At 37.5% G+C, this 25,917-nt stretch overlaps 1 protein-coding gene across 1 annotated transcript in view; it reads right to left on the bottom strand.

The window, feature by feature from the left end:
- Positions 1-1,280: 1,280 nt before the first annotated feature.
- ARHGAP42 (Rho GTPase activating protein 42) overlaps positions 1,281-25,917 on the bottom strand; it is a 315,746-nt gene continuing 291,109 nt past the window's right edge. Inside the window, exons 18-24 of the mRNA XM_033204701.1 lie at positions 21,916-22,075; positions 20,602-20,746; positions 18,825-19,205; positions 18,290-18,446; positions 16,222-16,284; positions 7,635-7,714; positions 1,281-6,518 (exon numbers count right to left, since the gene is read on the bottom strand). Of these exons, the coding sequence (XP_033060592.1) occupies positions 6,430-6,518; positions 7,635-7,714; positions 16,222-16,284; positions 18,290-18,446; positions 18,825-19,205; positions 20,602-20,746; positions 21,916-22,075 (1,075 nt within the window). The 3' untranslated portion in view covers positions 1,281-6,429. The remainder of the gene's footprint in view (positions 6,519-7,634; positions 7,715-16,221; positions 16,285-18,289; positions 18,447-18,824; positions 19,206-20,601; positions 20,747-21,915; positions 22,076-25,917) is intronic.

Raw genomic sequence — 25,917 nt, 5'->3', positions numbered from 1 at the left:
TGTGTGTGTGTGTGTGTGTGTGTGTTTTTGTTTTTTTTTTTTTTTAGTAGAGATGGGGTTTCACCGTGTTGGCCAGGATGATCTCCATCTCCTGACCTCATAATCCGCCGGCCTCGGCCTCCCAAAGTGCTGGGATTACAGGCCTGAGCCATCACGCCCGGCCCTGATATTAAGTTTTACCACTTGGTTAAGACAGTGGCTACTAGGTTTCTTTTCTGTAAAGTTATGACAGTTTTCCATACTCTAAATTTTGGAAACGAGATACTAAGTCTAGCTCACCTTTAAGCAGGAGAGGATTAAATTCTATCTGCTAGAGGGAAGAGTAACTATAACTCCAATTATGATTTGGAATATCTTTCTAAAGATTTGTCTCTTCTCCCTTGTTTTTTTTTACATAAGTGAAATTTATTGTCATTGATATCCATGTGGATTCATGGATATTCATTTTATACTTTGTTTTATAAGCCAGTCATTCAATACTGCATTATTTTGTTGCTCAAATCATTCCAGCTTTGACCACTGGAAGCTAATTCATTTTTAATTCTAAAATATCAGTTATAGGGGATTCCAGGCCAACATTTTAAACCAACATTCTTAAACAGTAGCTCATCTACAATAATCTATAATATCTAACCTAACAGTCCGTTCCTGCTTAACTATACTGGCATTAACACTAATCCTTATAACTTAACAGGTGTTGTGTCATCACTTTATCTCTTTTCCTCTGATATTGATGAAAACTACAACCTATGTGAGCAAGCCAGGTTGTCCAATGGTCAACCTGTGAGGCTTAATTTTGGCAAGGTGATTTGCTGCACTCTGATAATCCATGGAGCAATGCAAAAGAAATACACGATTCTCTTTTTTTGATGCAGCGAAGCAAAGTTTTACCTAGAAGTCAAGTCATGACCAAGAGGGTCATAAAACTAACAAAAATGGATGGGAAGAATGTGTACGCTGATATTTCATTCACAGTACACTTGGAAACTTTTACAAACATATATTTTTAGGTAAGCTTGTGTGCTTGTTATATTTAGTATTTTGCATCTCACCCATTTCCCTCTCCCCTTCGTGGATACCTGCATTATTAATAGGTTATCAACATTAACATTTTCCAAAGCTTGCAGAATACCAATTTGGGAGGAGAAGGTCACCAAATTCTGCTATGATTTAGCCATATCAAAGTGATCACTCACAGTACCAGAAACCTTGTTTTTTCTCTACATAAAGCCAAGAGAATTGCCCTCCAACACAGTGGGTCTTCAAGTACAAAGACTAAATTAAAATATGCTTACAAAGTTTATTTTTAAAGTAATTTAAAACACAGTGTAACCATACATTAAAAATACTGTAGCAATTCAGATTAGGAATAAACATGAAGTTATTTACATGTTGGCACATGTACGTGTGTATATATACACAAAGTGCAGATAAATACAGAAACACTACAAAATAAACAAAAAATTCAATGATAATTTATGGATAATCACTTTTATATTTATTACTTAATTTGTCAAGTTAATGACTGCAAAGAAGCTCCTAGTACTGAAATATAATATCTAAACATCTGACTTTTATATAAACTACAGTACCTCAAATTTTAACAGTATATAAATAGGATTGTGAATTAAAAACCCAGGTGTCTTCCCTGCCAAATTCCCTATTTGTTAACGTTTCAGCTCAGAAATCAAGGACTTTGAAAATCCCAACCTTTGTTATGTGGTGGTATCTTGGATTTTAAGTATAAACCATGTGCAGACAGTGTTCTTAGACCAGTTCTTGTGGGGATCATTCTCTGCAAAAAGGAGGCAGTTGAGGGTACACTGACAGATATAAAACCTCAAAAATGCTGCCATATAGAGATTAAAAGTGTGTGTTTCATATATATATGTATATGTAGCCATATATTTTTATATAAAATGCATTTTTATATAAAATGCATACTTTTAATCTATAAGACTGAGTAAATTCAAGGCAAAATTGAGTTGCTGTCAACTCTGGATGCAAAAACACCATGGGAAACACTGGGGAAAGATGGCAGATGGTCCAAAGGGGAGAAAGTGGTTATCCTACTGAGGAGGTTTTGATACCTTCAGCCCCTGCCTCCTCCAACACTTTAGTTTGCCAAGTAGCCCTGTACACAAGCATCTTGAATGGTGAAGAATATTTATGATGGCAATAAATGAAAATGATCTCTGCCTTTTGGGACTCTTCAGTAAGCACACAGACTCCATTTCTCCACACAGCACCAAGAAAAATTCACACTGAACTTGGTATCTCTCTCATGAGTGCCAAAAGGAAAAGGAATGACAGGCTGGGCTCCCTAAACCATAGAACACCTTCTAAACATTGGTCTAGGACATGAAGATCAATTTTCTGCCAATGGCTTACTGTGAATGCTGTCAACATTCTTATGTAAGACTCTTTATTTAAAACAGTGAGTGCGGCTGCCCTCAAATCCAATTTATTGATTTGATCCTCTAAAAGTCCACATCATTCATAAACCTGAGTTTTCCGAAGGTTATTACCAAGTGGAACCGGCACATTTTGAAGCAGGGGGATAATGGTGACAACGAGGGATACAGTGAATGTGTTCAGGAAATTGAGACTAGTTGATGAATACTTGATATTGTATCTGTGAATCAACAGGAGACAGGCAGGACACAGACTGTTCAGAAAATTATCTTTGTTTCTTAAAAGTGTTTTGATTTTGGAAGGTTAACAAAAAAGGGTAGGAGGCAAAGTTAAATAGTAATGTCTACCCTATGGAGAAACCTTTAGTCAAGAGGGAAGTAACTTCTGGACAATAGTCAAGCCTCTGTTCTTTTTCGTGACCTGACCAGGAGATACGATTTCAGGGTCCTACGCAGTGATGTGAGGTCATGCTAACAGCTGTGAATTACAAATGTATCATAAAACCAAAGAACAAAATCTGTTCCCTAAATTGGGCTGCCTCTGGCTTTAGTCAAAGTATAAGTCTAGCTGGGGTTCTAAATGCTAAAGAAGGCATCTTGAATACATAATTTAAGGTATTAGTACAATTTGAAATTGCTAGAGGGAAAGCTCTGAGGGACTCTTCTAAACCAAAACCACATGAATGATGCCCTTTTCAACACAGACCAGAAGAATGGTGCTAGGAGTGAGAAGGTGAGCAGGGTACACCAGATTATGGTAAGAAATCTGTTTGCCTCACAACATAGTGAATTTTTAAGAAGGCTGCCACATTATATAAAGCTAATTATCATAGAATAATAATAAAAGTCATATGTATCTTTATTTTTCCTACTTGGAAACCTAGATAAGTTGGGGTTTTAAGGCACATTTTTTTTCCTCCACTATCTCTGAAAACAGTCAGCAGACAAATCATTGTTGAGAAACCTGGTTGTGTTCATGCAAGTTACAAAGCACAGGCAACCCCTGCAACAAGCAAAACCACTCACATCAAACAAGGAGAAATGTGCTTCCTCATACTTCATGAACGTTACAGGAATACAAAGATGATTTTACTGTTCAGATATTTACACATAACACAACAGAAAAATCCTTCAGTTGACTAGTTTCCATAAACTTGGTAGCGTTATGGCAAAGCAAAAGAGTCATCTGTGAAATACATAAATGTTTTTTACTGAGGGATATTTTCACATAACACAGGAGATGATGAACTTAAATTTAGACCCCCTCAATCTCATTGTCATACTGATTATACTGTAAGCAGTGATTGGGACGCACAGGTTGCATGTTTCGAAGGTATGGATGTGGCAATTCGAATGTATCTTCACATTGTTTCTAAGGTTTTGTTATTGAACTACTATTAGAAGTTGAATGTGATCCTCTTCCAATGTCTGACATTGCCTTCCAGTGGAATTCACATTCTGTGTGATTTAGAGTACATGTCCTGACTTTCTCAATGCTCAGAAATACCTTATCTGTAGGAAACTTACTTTAAGGGAAAAGCAGCTTCAGCCTATCTCCAGTATATGGCCATGACTTGCTTACACATATAATTCATTATGAAGGAAAAAGAGCCATCCTCACAAATCTGGAAGATTAAAACTTCAAGCACAAGCACAACTTGAATCAGTGCTTCTATAGCTTGTTTCAGCAAAGGGACCATAGCCAGTACTGTGGCTGCAACATATGTCTTGCCATCAGATACAGGAGTTAGGCTTCATATCCATGTCCTATGCAGTAAAAAAGCTTTAAACCTGAATGGAACATCCGTAGAATTAGCTTTCGACAACTCAGAAGCAGGAACATTTTGGTCTGTGTTCAAATAAAATGAAGGTTGAGATTTTCTTTATGCAGCAGCAGGAGGAGTAGGATTCTGAATCTCTCTTTGGAGTCAAGTTGGTCTTTGAAAGAAAACCAATTTGCTTTTAAGAGATTCTAATCTAGCAGGATACCAGATAATGGCAAGCATGCTTAAACCAAGGGTGCCGTATAGACTAAGGGACTGGTACATTGGAAACTACCTTCTGTTCCAGCAGAGGGCAATTAGAGTGTCAGCAATGCTGTTATTACTAAACTACTAAGGTCACCAAGGACCTAGACCAAGAAGATCCGGCAACACACGGTATTACAGTGTACAGAGGTCAACAGTGAGAGGTAAAAGAGAAAGATAGTCTTTTATCAAACTTTTACATTATGTTGCTAATTTTTATTACAGAATATTTTTCATTCTTTTGATTCACTGATATTTATTCCTGATTCTGACTCTGCCAACGGTTATTCTCTCTACTTGTTAATTCTAATCTTATTCTTTTTATTTGTAAAAGCATATCTTTTCTGAGGCATAGTTGTGTGTGTATATGTGTATTTAACCTACTAATTCTAGAAACATTAATTTAAAGTAGAAGAGATAGAGATTACAGATTATAATCACATGTAAAGAGTTTTATACAGTGAATACCTGAGAGTCTGCACAGTAGGGAACTCTGAAGTAATATGATGTAAGTAATATGAAGTAAGATGTCAAGAACTAGCAGGTCAGGACTGTGGCACTCAAAGGTCAGGTAACCAGCTTTTCAGGATCTTGAGAAGAAAGGCTCTTTGCCACATATAGATATTATATTTATAGAAATAATATATTAGAATTATTGAAATAGAAATATAGAATTAATGGTTCGTGCATGACCAGATGCTGATATATATATATATAAGTGGACAGTAAATACCTATTACTATGCTCTACAAATTGACCGAAATTGCTAATAAAGACTGTAAACTAAAAGGCACAGAAGAAAATCATGGACAGATTTTATTTCTGCTAAAGATCATAAAACAATTTCAATCTCTGTGGTTCAAAGTAATTTAAGGATCTTGTACCTTTGTGTTTATTTTCTGTTTCAACTAAGGATAGACTTCAGAAGGCATAGCTTCCCTTGTAACGTTTTCAAGCATCTTTTTCATTTGTAGGAGAACATTTCAAAAGTCCAAATTAAATTATCATTAAAATACTTTGACACTTTACAATCTTCCAAGTGGAAGTGAAGTTGTACACCTTGATACTCTAGTTTTACAGTTTTCCCATGATTGGTAAATATTCTTCTGTGATGCCACTACAATGCTACTGGTAGAAAATATGTGCATATAATTTATCAGTATATTTTAATGTAAAATTTTATAAAACTCTCAAAGTTATGAAGATAGTTTTATACACCCTCTAAACTAGGGATCAGCAAACTATAACCCATGAGCCAAATTTAACCCACCACAAAAATATTTGCTATCAGGCCTTTACAGAAAAAGTTCGCTGATCCCTGTGCTAAACCAATGGAAGATATCTGGAATTCTGGACAGATTTTTTACAGTGGAGTCAGTGTATGACTTAATTTTGCTTGCTTTATAGATACCATATACATTATTGCTTTTGAATATTATCATCTACTTGGAAAACAAATAAAGTTATATTAAAGACTTACATCCTTGAAATGTTTAGGACCAGCAAAACAATCATATATAAAAGCAATATATTTCTAAGAAAAAAAAAACAATAAATGAACAATTTAAATTACATTTTTAACTAATAATGTCAGAGATCCTCAGAGAATGCCAGGCAGTAAAGGACAGATCTCAAAATCCATATAGCAGATTCTGGTTTCCAAATGTCTGGAATATAGTATTTAATACAGTATTTGAAACTCTACAATTGCTATGGAAGAGACATTGTGGAGAGTTACATATTATCCAAAAATACATTTTTCAGAAGCAAGATATTTTAAAGTAAGAAACCAACCAAAAAAGAATGGCCAACAATTTAAATCTTTTTTTCCATTAATAAGGAGCTACATAGTCTGTTGGTGAAGAACTTGATAGAAATGGACTGTTTTCACTTAGTGGGCTGATCCCTGTGTATCTGTGTCAGATAAAATCATAGCACTTATTCGTTACCATGGATACCATGAAGATACTGCCATCCACTAAATAGTATTAGAGGAAGACAACATAATTTTCTGGAACTAGTCCCGTTTTGCCTTCATAAGTTGCCTTTAACCATCCTGGTTCCACTGATGGGTACACTGGCAAAATAAACAAATAAATAGCACTCGGTCAACATTTGTGTCAAATAATTATATAAACAGATGGGTTAAAGTCCCACATCAGATTGTACGCACACAGTCAGTCCTCAATATCTGTGGGAGATTAGTTCCAGGGCTTCTTGTGGATACCAGAAACTGCAGATGCTCATGTTCCTGATATAAAATGATGTAATATTTGCATATAACATCCTCCTATATGCTTTAAATCATTTCTAGATTACTTGTAATACCTTTCACAATGTAAAAACTATGTAAATAGTTGTTATACTATATATTTTTAAAATTTGTATTATTATTTATCTATTTATTTTCCGACTTTTTTGATCCATAGTTGGTTAAATTGTGCATGCAGAACTCCTGGAATACACAGGGCCAACTATACGCTCAACTTAAATGTCCAAACAAAACAATGTCACAGCCCTTCAAAGCTGGAATGTCCTTTGCATTCACATAGTCAAATGAAATCATCTCTCTGTCTCACACGCACATGTACAAACAGACACATACACACAAATGCCTGCAGGGGAGGAATGAATCCAGAGGGAATTTTTAAGTTTTTTATTTATTTATTTTTATTTTTATTTTTTTGAGACAGAGTCTTGCTCTGTCGCCAGGCTTTAGTGCAGTGGCACGATCTTGGCTCACTGCAACCTCCACCTCCTGGGTTCAAGCAATTCTCCTGCCTCAGCCTCCCGAGTAGCTGGGACTACAGGCGCCCGCCACCTCGCCTGGCTAGTTTTTTGTATTTTTTAGTAGAGATGAGGTTTCACTATGTTGGCCAGGCTGGTCTCAATATCTTGACCTCATGATCCGCCTGCCTTGGACTTCCAAAGTGCTGGGATTACAGGCGTGAGTCACCATGCCCAGCCTATTTATTTATTTTTTTGTGGGTTGGGCTGGGCTTACCCTCCTAAGCAGCTGGGACTACAGATGCACGCCACCCAGAGGGATTTGATGTGTTCATGCATGCCCGTCATGAGAGGCAGGACTTGAGATAGAATCTGAGGCTTCTGGCTTCTACTTGAGACTCATATCACCAAGCTATTCCTTCATCCTCCCCATGATGACAAACTTAGAGGGAAGTGACATACTTACCATTAGAAAATATCGCTCCTTGTGGGAAGGAAAGCTCATGGCTGTGCTCTGCTTTACAGGAGTACATGGCTTTGGCTTGGCTGAAAGAGCAAGACAACTTGTCAAAACCTCAACACTCAACCTAAGGACATCTGTATTCAAAACTCTTCTTCAAGAATGCTATTCATTTTTACTTGTAATTGGAACATAATGCACATAAAGTGCATATATAAGTGTACATCGGTACTTCTTCCACTCAACACAATCATGTTACCAGATCAAGAAATCAAGGATTACTAGCACACTAGAAACCTTTCTTGTGTTTCTAGGCAATGCTCTCCAGGGTAACCCCTGGCTTATAACAATATAGGTTGGTTTTAGAGACTGCTATTATTTAACTGTTTAATAATTTGCTAAATAGGCTGTTTTTACAGCTATGTAGAAACCAAGATTCCTAGGAACCCCAAAGCCTTTTTTTCCCCCACTTTCACGTTCAGACTATCTGAGGTGAGATCCAAAACTTAAAAGGCTTAAAGAATATGGTAAGTAAGTTAATTGGGAATGATATAGGAAAAATAATAGGATAAGTTGATGATAAATGGCAACCAACTATAGCTTCACCATCAGGAAGATGATAGGGACAGGTGGAGGCTTTGCAAACCAGAGTACACCCATCCTTAACAAGAGAAGCCAACCACTCAGCTCCCAACCTCTGTCACTAAGTGCAAATTTGTGCTCAGTATACCCAGAGACTCTTTTTTTCCTTTTTTTTCAAGTGAAGTCAGAATTTAGGAATTACATATGAGATATGTTCCAAAAATATTTCAGCCAACAATAAAAAGGCATCATCTGAGGCTGCTAATCAAGGCACCAGGCAGGTCTCCTTTAATCTGCAACATTCAATGACCTTAAGACTTGCAACTGATCCCAACGCCAAGCACTTACCATCTCTTCCACAACCAGAGTCCAAGACAATACCATTTCCAACCTGGTCGGCTGAATGGCTTCCTGGCTTCCTATAACCTCGATTCCTTTACAATCCATTATCTATAGAGCAGCCAGAGGACAGCTGTAAAATGCCCATCAGATCACACTGCTTCCCTGACAACCCTTCAACTGGCTTCCTACTCTGGCCCACAAACTGTAAGCAGGCAGGTGCCGGGTGTTCCCCCCTGCCTCTTTGTGTCCCCGCCTCTGCTCACCTACTCGACTCCAGTCACAATGGCCCTCTTTCTTTCCTTCAAACACGCCAAACTCACTCCCACCTCAGGCCAGCTATGTCCACGCCCTGAGATGTTTTCCTCTTGATCTTCACATGGCCATGTCCTTCAAGTTCATCTTAAATTTCAAGAGCTCTGCTGAAGGTCAGGCCTTCTCTGATCATACTCTCTGAAATAGTTGCCCAGGGAACTATCATATCTTCCTGCTTCAAGTCTGCATGGTATTAGTATCTGGTATTTTGTTATTATTGCTGATATTTTTATCTTCTCCCCTAGATAGAATGGAATCTCCACGAACAATGTCTGATGCTTAGTAGTAACTCAGTAAATGTTAGCTAAATGAATGAGTAAGAAAAAGGAAAGATGTTCTGGGTTCATTTTCTATATGATGAGTCTTTTTAAAGATTCAGGGCACCTTATCTATCCTCCCTGGGGTCCCAGCACTATATCTGCAAGGCAGCAGCAGCAGTATTTGCCTCCATAGCTCTCCCAAAGCAGCAGCATTACATTATAATTTCATTTCCCTGTTGGAGCTCAACCCTGGGTCTTAACCCTACACTTCCAGAATGAGATCCAGCCATTTAAACTGGGGTTCCCAAAGACTATCTGAAGATTGGAAAGTGTAGAGAGGAAAATTCTGGACCTGCCTCCAGTCTTTTCATCAGAGGTGATGCTCAAGGCTGTACTTTCAGACAGCTTGCTAGCAGGGCAGCTTTGGGAGTGACCCTGAGCCCACACAGCACAACGTCCCAGTGAAACATGGTCTAAGGAAGAACTGAAGAAGTAGAGGCACTCAGAGAAGGACAGGACTTTAAAGAACTGTGTGTGTGCGCACATGAACACATGCATGTGGGTGTGCTGGTTGCATATAGGTGGGAAGTGAGAACAGTATCAGGTTCTGAAGACTTCTAAGAATCAGACTATAGTGGTCTCAGGTAGAATATAAACGTTTTCCCTATAAATCTTCTAGCCAACTATAACCATTTGATTTGATCAGGATATTACTGAGGACTGCAGAACCATTTTCCTAAAAAAAAAAGGAAAGATTTTTGCAAAAAATCACATTTTGTAATAGCAACAGCTTCCTCCAGTAAAAATAAGTCCATCTTTCTTTGAATCATTAAGATAAATTATAAAGAGATCTATAAGGAAACAAACTCCAAAGTTGTAGAAGTGATTATAATATTCCTTACAATGGCCTAATTTTCAAAACTATACTTTAAAATGTACCCAAATCTTGTAATTAATATTTTAGACATATATGGCCTCCTTATTTGTATTTATAGTATTTTGTGGGACTGGTTGAGGAAGGGGAAAAGCATACAGAATAATTATCATCACTAAATAAAGACATACATATTGTTAAATGCATCAAAACCACACAGCACAAAATACTACCTGTCATGACTTTTCAATCATCTGTGCACTGACTAGACGGAATTTTCTTCTGCTGAGAGCTATAACTGCAGGTGTTAACTCTGCAGAGAGCTTTGATGATTTAATGTAGACTCTGTAACAGTGAAGTTTCCTCAGGTGCTAATGCTTCCTCTTTTACTGTCTTAGTGTATTGAAGAGGATGTGAAAATAACACTGTCACCTATTGTCTCTCTCTTCAGAAGATTCTAATCTCTCTTTGAAAAAGATTTTGAAAATCCTGCCTCTTACTGCTTGGGAGAGTGAGGTAATCGCACAGTCCTGAAAGCCATTTCTTCCCTTATCATTTGGAAAATGATCTGCCCACAAACCTCATTCCTCATGCTAAATGCTGCCTAATGCATTTAATGAGTAAATTTACAAAAGTTTGACTGGGTCAGTGTGCAAAATTTACCAGTGCTTATCTTAAACATAAAAGAAATTTTAAAAATTCACCAAAATTGATACAATGTCTTCCAGAGGCCTGTTTAACAATGAGAAATACACACATTTTGTATGCTATTGACAGTTTCACTTCTGAAGGGAGTAGGAGTGCACGGAGGTAGAAAGATACTAAAGCAATACTATATATAAAAGTGGAAATTTTTAAAAATCACAACAGTCTTAAGTATTCATCAGTAGAGAACTTAAAAAATAAATTAGAGCACACCAATCTAGTGAAGTATTATGCAGCAACTATAGATAATGCTATTGAAGAACTCATGCTATGAAACGATGTTAATGCGTGAGACAAAAAGTTTACAAATTTATTCTTGGCAAGAATCCTAAATTGCCCATGACAGTTTACCAAGAAACACTGCATTTGTTTCTTGGGCCCTAGTTGGAGATTTTTTTCTTTCTTTTGCTTTTTTTTTTTTGAGACAGGGTCTCACTCCGTTGCTCAGGCCAATCAAGGCTCACTGCAGTCTTGACTTCCTAACCTCAGGTGATCTTCTCATCTTAGCCTCCCAGGCAGCTGGGACTATTAGGTGCACACCACTGTGACAATTAATGTTTTGTATTTTTTGTAGAGACAGGGTTTCAAATCCCTGGGCTCAAGTGGTCCACCCGCCTTGGCCTCCCAAAGTGCTGTGATTACAGGAGTGAGCCACTGTGCCCAGCCTAGTTACAGATTTCTTAACATTAATTACATGTTCTTTTCATAGATTTTTTTAATGAAACAATCTGAAACAGCCAACAAACACTGGCTGTTTCCAGCTTAAATATCTAAGTAATACTGAACGCCTCAATGCTAAAAACTTCCACCTGAGCCTGTAGAGTTAAAGCTGCTTGTGTCAAAGACATGCATATTGCAACTCCGTTGAAAATGAAGTGGAAAAGTGAGTAGCAAAGTATTTTTTATGTTAAAAATGTATATTTTATTTACTCATTCAACAATTTTATTGAGCATCTATTGTGTGTTGAGCACTATGATAGCAACAATACAGTGAACTCCTCTACCCTCCCCGCATCCCCACCCATGTGTCCTTTTCTGTGTGTTTATCACGGAGGAGTAGTTTTCAAAAGCGTGGTCAAGAGAACCTGTGGAGGGGAGATAGAGTGGCAGGCAGGAGCCTAAGGTATCATTGCTCTGAAGCTAATGGAATGTATATGACAATTCATTTATTTTGTATTATGTGAGGTATTAAAGATATTTGAAAAAATGTAAAACAGTTCAACTCTTTTGGAAAATATAATTTTTCATCAAAATTATGTTATTTGTGCTAATATGTCATAGGCTTATTCTTATTTTCAATAAATACGTATTTTAAAATGTTCTGTTTGAATTTCTAATACAGTAAATATCAATAAATATAATCCATAAAAACAGAAGCCCTTTGGAGATCCTTCATGATCTTTTAAGTTTATAAAGGTGTTGAGAGATCAAGAAGTTTGAGAACCACTGCCACAGAGGAGATTGAAGGCTGTGCACCAAATTTTAACAGTTTTCTTCAGGTGATGAAATTATAAGTGGTTTTAACATACTTCTTCATTAGTTTTCACATTTTCTAAAGGAAAATCATTAAATTATTATTTTAAACATCACAATTTTTTTTTTTTTTTTTTGCTTATATGTGTTATGGTGATTTCTGCATCCTGTGTGTGTCTTACATATGTAACTGTGCTCTAAACCAGTGATTTATAGCCTTATAAAAACTCAGACTCACTGGGCAAGACAACTTTGTGGAGCTTTTTGTCCTTTGTAATTTTAAGCAAAATATCTGTCTTTTAAAATTTGAGAACAGAAACACTTGATTGTTTATAATGAACCAGACACTCAATTCTCAATCTATGCTTTTAATTCTCAATTCAACCTTCAAAGCATATTTGTATCGATTGCCTGATTATACCACTGTAAAGTGGATCACTGCTCTGAGTATAACTGAGACCCAGGTGAAGGTTTTAAGGATACTATTTTCCACATGCCTTTATAATGGTAAGACACAGCCTAGCGACGTTTGGCTCTTGAAGGGATTTTATAGGTTAAGGAAAACAATTGTAAATAACCAATGTGTGCTTAAGGCTGTGCCGGGCACTAGGACATTTTTCTCTATTCTAAAGGTTCTCAAACTTTCACGTACATAAGAATCACTTGGGGAGGCTGACAAAAATGCAGCTTCCCGAGGCCTCCGTCTTGGACATTGTGGTTTATAAGGTCTATGGCAAAACCCTGGAATCTTCATTTTAACAAGTCTTACAGCATGGCCCCTCCCATTCCAGTGAACTTGCTTTCTTACTGATCTCCAATGACGTCTTAGGAGTTAAAACCAGTGTCCTCTCCTGATCTCCTAAACCATGTTTTTGCAGCTTCTACCACTGTTGGCCAAGCTTTCTCATCCTGTCCATTCTTCTTTTTCTGAACCTTAAATAAAACCATTCCCAAAAGACCAATGCTTGGCCATTTGTTCTTTTTCGTTTAGTAAGCCCCCTTGCTAGGTACCCTCACTTTCACCTATACAGTGTAATTGCTGTGTAGAAGTTTCTTAAATGGCATCAAACTCCATGCTCGCTCCTGGTTCTAGCTGCACTTTCCTAACTGCCTCTCATTGGCCCTCACAGCCTCCTCAAACCCTATGGCCAAAATTTTCCCTTCCTCCTACATACGCACAAGCTAAGATCAGAAGCTAAACCACCATTCTTTCCAACACTGTCTCAGAGACTTGGAAACTTCTTTTCCTGTCCCCTACTCCTAGTATCAAAACAGTAGCCCAATCCTGATCCTATCCATAAAAATCTCCTTAGAGCTTTTCATCCCTTTGCTACTCTCCTGATTCAGGCCTTTTAAATCTTACCAGTTCCATCCTAAATGGTTGACTGTTCTCTCCCCTTCACAATCTCCTGGAAAATGATCTGTTCTGGTGCATCACTGAGTAGATCACTCATGTGTTCAATGACCTGCAGTGCCTGTGGCAATGCCAGAGGGGTTACTTTTCTGTTGCTCGAGGCCATCCACTAAAATCTCCCAACTGGTCTCTTTCCCAAATATGGCTAGTCTTCCTACTGCCTCTACTCTTTCTATCTCTTTCAAGGTCTAATTCAAGGGTAACCTTGAGCTCCTTAGGAAAAAACAAAAATGAGACAGGCATTGTAGAGGGTCAAGGAAATTCCCTCAACTTCTATGAGTTGTTCAATTTTATTTAAGAGTACAAAAGAATATCAGGTAACTGTTAAGAGTTAGTGTTTAAATACCACTAATATATTAATCAGAGGCTTGAGTGTCTTAGGCAAGCAGTTTCAACAATAATTATAATAATAGTTATTAATGTAGAAACCATCTACAGAGCACCTGTCATGTTCAAACACAGTATTGCATATATTCCCAACAATGTGGCAAGCTGAGAATTATGATCTTCATTGTATGGAAACAGAAAATCGATTCCCAAAATTGCTAACTCTGAGGTTACATGAACTAGAAAGTGGTGAACTAAAAATTTGAACTAGGGTCTGTCTGACCTAAAGTTCATTCATGTTCCCCTGTGCCTATCTCAGTGAAAAGTTGTGACATAAATCGCAAGTATTGTGAATGGACAGACTGTGACTCTGAAGGTAGAGCTGAGTGAGCTCTAACTTTATGCTGATGCCCATTAAAAGTTGATTTAGAGTATTCAGAATGTAAAAACATATTAAAGAAGTATGAATTGGCCAGGCGCAGTGGCTCACGCCTGTAATCCCAGCACTTTGGGAGCTGAGGCGGGTGGATCACCTGAGGTCAGGAGTTCAAGATCAACCTGGCCAACCTGGTGAAACTCCGTCTCTACTAAAATTACAAAAATTAGCTAGGCATGGTGGTGGGCACCTGTAGTCTCAGCTACTCAGGAGGCTGAGGCAGGAGAATCACTTGAACCTGGGAGGCAGAGGTTGCAGTGAGCCAAGATCACGCCACTGCACTCCAGCCTGGTGACAGAGTGAGACTCTGTCTCAAAAAAACAAAAAAAGAAGAAGAAAAAGAAGAAGTATGATTTGACTGTTGAACATCTGAGTGTATTTTTATTATATGATGGCTTTCTGATTTACTTCATCCATAGATTGTTTTCTTAAAGGTCTATGGGGGTTACCTCTTTGATTTTGATCACTTAAGTTTTTACTTAACAGGCTGACTTTTTAGAGCTTTCTAATAAAAGGGCTCCATCTAGTGAGCAATTCAACTGTGTAGCATAACAGAAGAAGTAGCGAGGTTAAATCCCTTACACTAAGGCCTAAAAATCAAGACAATCTCAGAGCAATGATGTCTGCTGTGACATGCATGGGGCTTAGTTTTCACCACACCTTGGTCAAAAGGAAGAAGATAAAGTCGCTGCTGACAGAGTTAAGGTGCACGTGCTCTTGGCTCAGCTATTTAAATACTAGGCACTGACCATTATTCTAGGAAGAGATAAAAGTGGCTCTACTCCATGCAGTTAAAAAAACCTAATACCCGAGGGCCCTCACTGGGCTTTGAACAAACCAAAAAGAATTTGAAGGTTTTTGTTATCCTTAATAACTATCCCATGCCCAGTACACTATAGGTACTTTATAAATGTTTGCTGAAAAAGTCCACATACTTTTACAGGTTGATAAAAATTCTTTGGTTAAATAACTTTTAGAGGAACTATACAACTTTTAGAGGAACTACACAACAACTATACAACAATATCTGTGATTCCTTTACTTCACAGCCTCAATTAGCCGGACATGGGGGGCCTCGAAAATGTCTTGGTACATCTAAAGGAAAAATCAAGGTTTGTTATTCAAGTTCTCTCATTTATATGCTCTTTCAACAATAGGCATTGTGTGTCTCCAACCTGTACTAGCAGCTGATAGTAAAATAATAATAATAATAATAATGAAAAGCTCCTGCCTTTATGAAATTCCTTTATTCATATTAAAAACCAAAGCCCACTGTAGATCAGAATAATAAACTTGAAAGCAAGAAGAGTAAAGAGGGAACTTTAGAAGCAAGTGCATTAGTAGAAGCAAGATGTAACAACTCATATCCTTTTAATAATGGAACGGAGTGTAAAATCTGAGAACCCCTAATGAAATTATGTACTCTAAAAACAAAGTCTCCTTGGGCAATTAACTCTACAACATCTCAGTGGTCCTTAAGAATAACCATATTTTTCATGGATGTCCATGATGATTCCTCCAGAAAAAGTTATATAACTTTTAAAAATCAAGAACATGCTTTTGAAAAGTGTTCCTAAAATGATTGCCATCAAAGATGTACAAAGGATTATAGCATTTTTTATCTTCTAGGAAATGTGTGTGTTTAGAGCCCTTCTTTTGTGAAGATTTCAGCAAATGAGACATCACTATCACAATCTGAGATGAAAATGCTGTTTACAGACATGACTTCCTGTGAAGGGCCAGTGGACTTAAATTTGACCATCTGCATAACGGAAGAGGCGGAGCTGTCACAGAGAGTGTCATGTCAATACAAAGCAACAATGTCACCACTTTTGTTTTAGATACATTTAAGGGTTTTGAGAACTTACCGCCCAGAAGAAACTGGCTTAGGTGAACCAACATTTTCAAACAGTTGAGCTTTTGCTGCCACTCTGAAAAATGATTTAAAATGCAAGTTTTATGAAGTCAATCACACTCGTTCTGCTCAAAGTGAAATTCAGGATTACCAGTTAAACAAGACAAAAAATGGTTGTCAACCATTGCCAACATTGGAAGGGAATTTTAATTGTTTTAACCTTTAATGTCAATGAGACTTTTAGATCTAAGCTCCAGCTTACAGAGTACCAGACTCTAATAAACCTACAGCTACTTCCTCTGGGGATCTCACTGTCCTCATCCTTTTTATCTCAGAAAACCATGGGAGCAGTAAAAGGAACATTTTCTCTCTACTCTGCTCCCAGCAGCACGCTATTAACTCCTGTGGAGCCACAAGTGAAGACGCAAAGAATCAAATCAACATGACAAAAGAACTGTTGTTCATTCTTTTAGCTACGAAAACACTAATTATAACACTATTGATGTATTTTTTTATATGTGAACATATGTCTGTAAAGTGAAAAGGGCAAACTCTGAAAATATGGCCAATAAACAAATCTGTGATTTCCATCTTGTTTCAAATCATGAAGGGTAGGGCAGACAGGTATGTTCTAATTGAACAGGTAAGACTATCGGGTATGACTGAAAAGAATTGAAAGAGTTTCTATATTTACTGGAAGACTCTATAAAATTCCTTGATATTCTAAGCTAGATTTAAAAAAAAAATCTATCTTATTTCTCTAATTGACAAACTCTTCTCCCAGAGCCAAGTCATTTGATTATCTCAAAGATCATTTTACACCTAATATAGAACACACACTTTCCTCATTTGAATTTCTACTTTATCCTTACAATCACAAACAGAAGCTCTTCTCTTTCCTCCACAAAGAATGGAGTTTATATTCTCTCATCTTCCCTGATACATTGGCTTAACATTTCTTTCCCTTAATGGGTAAAACTACACACAGTAGGGAGTAGACACATTGACAAATATATTTGCCTATACCACTGTAACTGGATTTCCAACCAAAAGAGATAGCGTACATTGAACATGCTCTGCGACCAAAGGTTCTTGTCAGAGAAAAGGATGAACTAATGAATTTATGACACAGTTCCTATAGAAACAGGCTTAGTAAAATGTCTTACTGGACTTTTAATGAATAATTAAAATGTCAGGAAGAATGCCATCATGTTAAAAATGGAGATGGTAAAATAGAAGGAGCACAGAATTGAAGTCAGAGAACCCTAGGTTGGAAACGGTAGAAAGCATCAGTTCCCATCATCTCTAAAATGTGGTTTATACTACCCATTTCAAAAGGACACTGCAGACCTTGAAAGAGATAACTCATGTAAAGACATCCAGTAATAGCTCAGATAGCATTAGGAAATTCTCAGCAAATGTCAGGAAAACAAAATGAAAGGGAGAGAAACTTTTTATTTCTAGATTTTGCTTACTTGTTTAGCCCAGTTTCCATTGTTCTTCTTCACCCACTTTCTATTCATGTCTATGTACCCTTCTCCTATCAGCCTTTACACTTCTGCATCATTTCCTTTGATGAGAAGTACCTCCTTTTGCCTTTCATATTCCTCATTCTCTACTAGCTGGTTTAAATCAATGAGGACTCAGATATGGGGGTGTAGGATAGAAGGGAGAAAGACACTGCTTTAAAACAGTGAGGAGAGCAGGGACCTGGTTTATAGTCAATGTGTGGCAGTCTCTTCAGCTGAGAGATGGATATTTAGCTTTTAACAGGAACACTTTTAGTTCCAAAGCTTATAACTACTGTGTTATACATCAATTTTCATTTCCTCGAATTAAGTCATAGCTCTGCTTCAAAGGAAAGTGCTTGAAGTGCTGCCCTGTGAGATTCTGTACACATCCAAAGACTTCCACATCACTCATAGAAAAGAAAAGAGTCTTACAGAAGTGGACTGTACCCACTCTATAGATAAAGTATTCCCAACATATGCAACTTGTGGGATTCCCAAGAGTTCTTCAGAAACGCTCAGCTCCTCTCTGTATCCCTGGGAGACACAGCAAATATACAAACGCTCACTTACACTGAGCCAGGACGCTGATAGCCATTGCTTGAGGCAGTGTCTAGTCTTAATCTCCTGCACATTTTTGGAGGCAGGTCTGGGTTTGGTGAAGCTTTGGGTGTCTCCTTGGAACCTACAGAAGTTAAGCTTTGAATAGATCCACTGTAGCTCTTGTTTCCTAAAAAGAAAGCCCAAGAAAATAGGTAAGGTGCTATTAGACAACATAATAGCAGTAGCACAGTACATGTGCATAACAAAAGGAAGCATTTTTCTCTGGGCCCAAATGGGAAGGTACAGAATGTTCTTTGAGTACAGCAACCCATCACTCGGGGAGATCAAAATCTACGGTAATTACAAAGACATCACTTCACAGACACGGAAAGATTCAGGAAAAATGTCACAGTGCCTAGGTTGTAAAATCCAAGCACAGGAACAAAGTAGATAAGCATCATTAGTTTCTCCACCATTAACTTTATCCCTGCTTAACCATGCTAAATAATCCAGCAAAAGGGACACTGAAACAATGACATCTTGTACAAGTTCCATTCTGCCTTACCTTCAACTGCAGAGATGGATCTGAGAGAAGAAGCAGAAGCTCTTTTCGGTCCTGAGAGCCCATAAGGCCCTTTCTTGACTAGGTCTATGGGTGGGGAAACATCTCCTGGGCTAGTGACCGAAGCAACACTCTGGCAATCGGATTCTGCATCTGTCTTGGTAGCATCTTCTCTAGAACTTGATTCAGGACTAGTTGTCCAGAGACCAAGGCTTTTCTGTCCATTGGAAGATGACGGGGTTGCAATCCAAGGAATCCCTCCAGATTTCTCCCTGGGCTGGCAGGAAGCTGACTTTGTAGTGCTATTTTGTTCAGAGGAATGAGAAGAGAGTGACTCAATGCTCCCCATAGGTGTGCTGTCTGGGCTGCTGCTATAGGAGTCACCTAAGGAGTAGGAGGGAGAGAGATAAAAGCAACTGTAAATATCTATTGATAACAGCATCACCAAAACCCTTCTGTTCTCCAACTTACCATGTGTTCTGTGGCCACCTGACTCCATTTAAGTGGTAGGTCCCCTACCTAGTATGGAGAACTGTCCTCGGTACTGGAGAAAGACTTTAAAATATGCATTTGAACTTGCTGAACGTATTTTTCAATACTATTTTAGGAAGATTATATATGTACCTATGAACTGCCTGCCTTTAGGTAATAACTTTACTTCTCGAAGCATAAGTGGGTTAACTTGAATTCAGACAAAATTTGTTTATGAAACAGGATTCAGAAGAGAAATAAGATTCCTTCATGATATTACAAGGAATCAATGAAAGGGGGTATAGTAAAAACATATTTCTGCTTTCTTTTACTTTTCTGATCATAGGTGATTGATTCCAAGTCACGAAGTACTCAGCCTTCTTTCATTCAAAGGCACCACCTCAACTTTCAAAGGCTTTTTTCCTTTCCTGCTAAGAATATAGAAATGTAAGAAACTGGCTATTTTGCTGGTTTTATTTTCTAATGTTCCTAAAAGTAAGTTATAAGAAAAATCAGATAAAGCATAATAATATATTCATTCACATATGTCTAAATTAAAAATTAATAAACTATTTTTAAAAATTTTTTCTGGGTACATAATTGGTATGCATATTCATGGAGAACATGGGATATTTTGATACAGGTGTGTTGTACAATGTAAAATAAGCACATCACGGTAATGGAGCATCCACCTCCTCAGGCATTTATCCCCTGAGTTACAAACAATCCAATTACATTATTTTAGTTATTTTAAAATATATAATTATCATTGACTATTTTCTATTAAATATTGACTGTGGGCAAAAAATTGGAGTGGGGAGTATAAAATAAAATGAGAACGACCATAGTTTAATGCATGCCATGTCTCAAGGTGACACCCACATCACTGAGGGCTTGGCTCAGAATTGTAAGTTAATGATAATGTGTGTTGTTGCTTTTTATCTTTTATCTTTCAGACACTGATACCCAAGAGATAATGCTTTGAGAACATAATGTGAAAGGAAGGAAGAAAATGACAGCTTCAGTCAGACTTTATCTTGCTTTCTTCTTTACCACTTTGACAACAGGACAAAACCTGCTACAAAGTAGCACCCAATGTACTTAATCACAGCTTTTGTATCAATAATGAATTTGCTTACCCAAGCAACTGTACAACTATTGACAGAGAATATACAAATGATAAAAGAGGAGGTGTTAGGGAAAGAACATCAGTGTGAACATCTTCTATTTCTACCTAATTACCAATACAGTGAAGTACAGCTGAACTAAAGAATGAAGAAAGCATCTCCCTAAGGCCGGGTGTACTTACTATCAGGTTCGGCCAGGCATGGAGTATACCTCCCTCTGGGCTTCCTAGACCCTGTAGAGAGGCAGATTGCTCGTGTCCTTCGGGATCCAGATCGAGATTGAGGCTGAGGAAGAGGAATGCTTGGGTCTGGAGCAGTATGAAAAATCTACATATAAGAAAAATGGACCATGGTCAATAAAAGGGTGATATTGCCACTTTCATCATAAAATAAGCTTTGAACTATACACTACTTAATCAGCTGCAAAAAATAAGTATGCTAGAGCAATTGTAACTTTTCCATTTATCTGGAGTATTATTTCTTTCACTGAGTTTTCTTTTTCATTCTCTCCCATTTCCCAAAAGTAAAATTTAGAAGATCTTTCAATAACTTTAAGAAACCTTCCAAATATGAACAAGACATATTGATGGTTTTTATTGTAATATTATCTTTCCACCTTCATACTCTGAAAAAACATAACCTGAGAGGAACTGAGGCTCATTCTGTATCATTTCTTCCACTGAATGGCTCCTTGCTTCTCAGGAGAAGATGCTGCCATGCTGTTGGCTCTGAGCTATCAAGGAGGGTGGCAAGCTGCAGGTAAAGGTATGAGCAGAGCTACAGGACACAGCCATGTGCTCTTGCGTTCTGAGAGAGCTTGTGCCCTTAGACACTAAGGGCATGCTTCTGTGGGTGCTGGGAAGGGACCCAGGGGAGGAGAAGGCCTTAGTCATTCTCTCACAAGGACTAGATCAGAGATAAAAGGATTCCAAATTGTTAGACCTTAAATGGCTCAATTTGCTTAATACTCCAACTAATTCAGCTTTCAAAATTTCCCATTGTCATAGTTATTCTAAGATCTCACTTTTTTCAAGAAATCCTTAGGGACTAGATATAGAGAAGACTTCAAGACTGTTCCCTATATTTTTTCTTTTGTTTAGTTAGAACATTACCTCTATATAATTAAGAGCTTGATTTCAAAGGGATACAAAGAGAAGCTTAAAATAGTCCCAACCACAAAGTGATTTTAAAGTGTTCTCTGCATAGGAGTAATAAACTTACCATACAATGTAAAGAAGAAAACCTTCTGAAGTCAATTATGTAGAAGGAAAGAAAACCATCTAACTGAAGGATTTTGGGAAGCACTTAAAAACTCAACAACAAGGAAAGAAAATTGAAGTCCCCATTAAGAAGTAATTTATATAAAACGTATGAGCTTTTTACATTTTATAGGAATAAATGATTGTACTGTAAAGTTCACAGATGATACAAATGCAAAATTCCTTTATAAAAGCAAGATATAAAACTTGACACTTCCACTTGAAAATGCAGCCTACCTTTTCATAGTGCTCTATCAGAATTTCCACCACAATATTCTGAAATTTAATATTCATCATAGCAGCCACAGTTTCTTCCTGTGCTCTCATTAGAGTTGGGCCAAATATGACACCAAGATTTGAGACAGTCATGAGATTTTGTTGGCTGTGGAGTGATACTCTGCAAATAACGGGCAACAAAAATATCTTAAGTTACATGTTTCAAAATTATGAAATAGTCTCTTCTACCAAATTTGTGGTGCAAAAAATGTATATGCCATTATAGGCAAATTGTCCTACTTTTAGCCACTTCCAATTGGCATTTGGAGTATGGCCTAAAAAGATGTAAACAGATAACATTAACTCAAATAAAACATAATTACAGACAAAACAAATTAAAGAAAAAAAAAACCCTAATTTCCTAAATCAAGTACAATCACCCTAGAAAGATGATCAGCTGCTTGTTATTTTCAATGCTACTATAATTCTTTTGGAACAAACAGTTAAGAGTAGACTGGTGGCAATTATATTCAGAGTCACCAAACATTGAGAACCTATTGCCAGGAATTTTCATACATATTATTATATTTAATCTTCCCAGTAAGTCAGACATTCCTATTGTACAAATTTTTAAAACCCCAGAAGCTCTTAAAGAAACAGGTATTTTGAGGTCACAACAAATTCAGGACAGAGGTGCTGTTTCAATTCAGGTCCCTTGACTGCAAGTCAATGGGTTCTTTGAGCTCCTGGGATAGATCACTGGCCAATACATGTTTCTTTTCTTTCTCCTTCATCTGTTCCATCCATCCATCCATCCATCCATCCATCCATCCATCCATTCATCCAAAACTTCCCTGAGTGCCTCCCTAGTGTTGAGTGCTGTGCTAGGCAAACAGTGAGACAAGGAGATGCGGTAGCATCATTGCTTGCTTGACAATAAAATAGAAAACCTCTGATATCACTGACCTGAGCAAAGTAATCCTAGCAACTATCAAGAATGACTTTGAGTAGTTCACTAATTTATTCTGGAAATTAGGTACATTCTTTAGAGGATACCTCATTCGTTTGACTTATCTTTGAGTTTAACTACTCATTTTTCTATCTTACTCCAAGTCAGGTTATTAGTATAACACAAGATTATGTTTATGTCAGACTGACAATGCATCACAAACTGCATTCTACAACCAAAAGTAAGATTTTATGGGAAATCTAGGATTTTAGACTATCCATGCAACTCCTGTCACAGAATAGGAAGAGAAGGCTGCCACGCTGACTGACATTTTCCTTTTGCCATAGAGAGCACTAGCTAAGAAAGCATTTAGTTCAAGTAAGAAGAGTTTCATTCCAAGTTTCCTTTTAATATAAATCAAATATTATACATTAATTGCTTAATATGTGTTAGAAAATCTACTCAGAAAAGTAGTATGTAAATGCAGTAAGCCTATCTAGATTCAGAGCTTGGATCTATCTCTTGGAAGTTGGGTAAGCTCATTTATGTTATTTAATATCTCTAGGTTTCGGTTTCCTTATCTGTAAATTATATAGGTTATTGTGAGAATTAAATGAAATAATAAAATAATCATATATGATCTCAAGATAATATTATCTTCTGAAATTAAAATAGCTTTAGGCACTCTTGCTAAAATGTCATAGTTCCCATAATGTAAATAAAGTGGAATATAGTTAATATTAAGCTCATTAGGAATAAACTTGTGAATCTCAAAAACTTGGTTTTGAGGTGGGTTCATGACTACATTGCACAGAAGATGGATTATTTTGACGATTGATTTTCTTTTCATTGAATTTTCTTTCTGCTGGGCTACTCAACTGTTACAGACTCCCACTACTCACCATTTCAGCAGGTTCTACAACTTATTACCTCAACTCATGTAGGGAGCTAATACCCAACTGCTATCTCCTGGAACATATCCCTTTCTTTTATTAAAAGAGGAAATGTATATCAAGATCTGTCAACTTGTATTGTTTCAAATCTAGGAGTTTCCACATAAAGAAACCAACATCATATGCTTAAGAGTTCTGCTTATGGAAATGGTAGAACATAAGGAGCCCCCATGGACCCAATACCCAGAGGAAAAAATCATAATGGATAAAAATTATTATTTAAAACCATACCCAAAAACACTTAAAGTCTCTAGGAAAAAACTTAAAGAATAAAGAAATATTTGTTCAAGCAAATCTACTAATTTTCAATAAGAAAAGCCAAGAGTCTGTGGCTTTTGAGGTACAACTGGCTCCCTCTTTCTTCCACCCCCAGCTCAATATGACTGAAACTCCACTCTGGGCAAATGTGGCCAAGAAGACAGGGCTCCCTCTTTTCTCAGCCCCAAGTCAAGGGATATAGTATCTCATGGGTTTGGCAGGCTGTGAGCATGTCTCAGGCCCTCTACCTGTGGGTTGCAGAGGCTGAATTCCCAGTGAATGCAACTGAAAAGGCACTCACAATTCAGCCTCTGTAACCCAGAGAATTCTTTGCCTCCAACTAGCCACACACTCAGGGTGGATAGCTTTACCTGAGGTGCAGCAGGCCAAGAATATTGGTGCCAAAATCTCCCTCATTTCAGGACTACCTCCCTCAGCCAGTGCCAAGAGCAACGGGTCAAAGATTTTACCAGAGGGAGTGGAGTCCATAAGAACAGAAAACTCTGACTCTCTCGCTAAATCATAAGAAATAACTAGGGAAAGAGACAGAAATAGCCCTCTTAGCATCATAACAAATCTTAAAGACTTTTTTTTTAAGTGACCTGGCAAGGAGCTGGAATTTAACTGGATATGCCCTAGGGTGTGGTCAAAAACAACAGAGCAATCTACTAGCAGTTAGTGAAAACTAACAAGCTGGATGTGATACCAAATGAAGCAGACAGCTTTACAGACCCGCTAAGGAAACAAACAGAACTCTCCTGAAACTATTGTTATCCCTGGGTGACTGTGGTCATGTCCAAGACTGCATTCTCTGAAGAGATAATAGAAGAAGCTTCACACTGAGGAGGAAATAGACTTCATTAAAATAGATGACTAAAGATACTAAATTAACCTGGGCACGGTGACTCAAACCTGTAATCCCAGCACTTTGGGAGGCCAAGGTGGGTGGATCACCTGAGGGTCAGGAGTTCGAGACCAGCCTGACCAACATGGTGAAACTTCATCTCTACTAAAAATACAAAATTAATCAGGTGTGGTGGTGAGTGGCTGTAATCCCAGCTACCTGGGAGGCTGAGGCAGGAGAATCACTTGAACCTGGGAGGCAGAGGTTGCAGTGAGCAGAGATTGTGCCACTGCACTCCAGCCTGGGTGGCAGAGTGAAACTCTGTCTCAAAAAAAAAAAAAAAAAAAAAGAAAAGAAAAGAAAAAAGATACTAAATAAACAAGCAAACAACAATTAAAGCAAGAGAGGATCAGTATTAGTATCAGATTAGTTGCTACAAAACAGTAGCTAAAATGCCATGTCTTCAACCAAAAATTATGACAATGCAAAGAAACAGGAAAGTGTGACTGGTATACCAGGAAAAAAGTTGATAATAAAAACTGCCTGTGAGCAGACCCAAACGTCAGATTTAAACAGAAAAAGACTTCAAAGAAGTCATAAATATATCCAAAGTCCTCAAGAAAACCATATCTAAAGATGAAGTATGGAGGTGTGGTAGCAATATTTCATCAAATAGAGAATGTCAATAATGAGAGAGAGGTTATTTTAAAAATAAGAACCAAATGAAAATTGAAGTTGAAAAGTACAACAGCTGAAATGAAAAGTTCATTACTGGGGTTCAACAATAAATTAGACCTGACAGAAGAGTGAATCAGTAAACTTGAAGTATCAATAGAGATTATGCAATCTGAGGAATGGAGAGAAAGAAAAAAAAATGAAGAAAGATAGATCATCAGAAAAAAATCTGTGACATTAAGCACACTCATAAATGCATAATGGAAGTACCAGTAGCAGATGAAAGAGAGAAGTAGAAAAAAATATTCAAAGATATAGTGGCTGAAAATTTTCCAAATTTGATT

The sequence above is a fragment of the Trachypithecus francoisi genome, unplaced genomic scaffold (assembly GCF_009764315.1).
Source record: "Trachypithecus francoisi isolate TF-2019V2 unplaced genomic scaffold, Tfra_2.0 Lachesis_group8, whole genome shotgun sequence".
Lineage (NCBI taxonomy): Eukaryota > Metazoa > Chordata > Mammalia > Primates > Cercopithecidae > Trachypithecus > Trachypithecus francoisi.
Note: the sequence above shows the minus strand (reverse complement) of the source record. Positions and strands in the feature narration are given on the sequence as shown.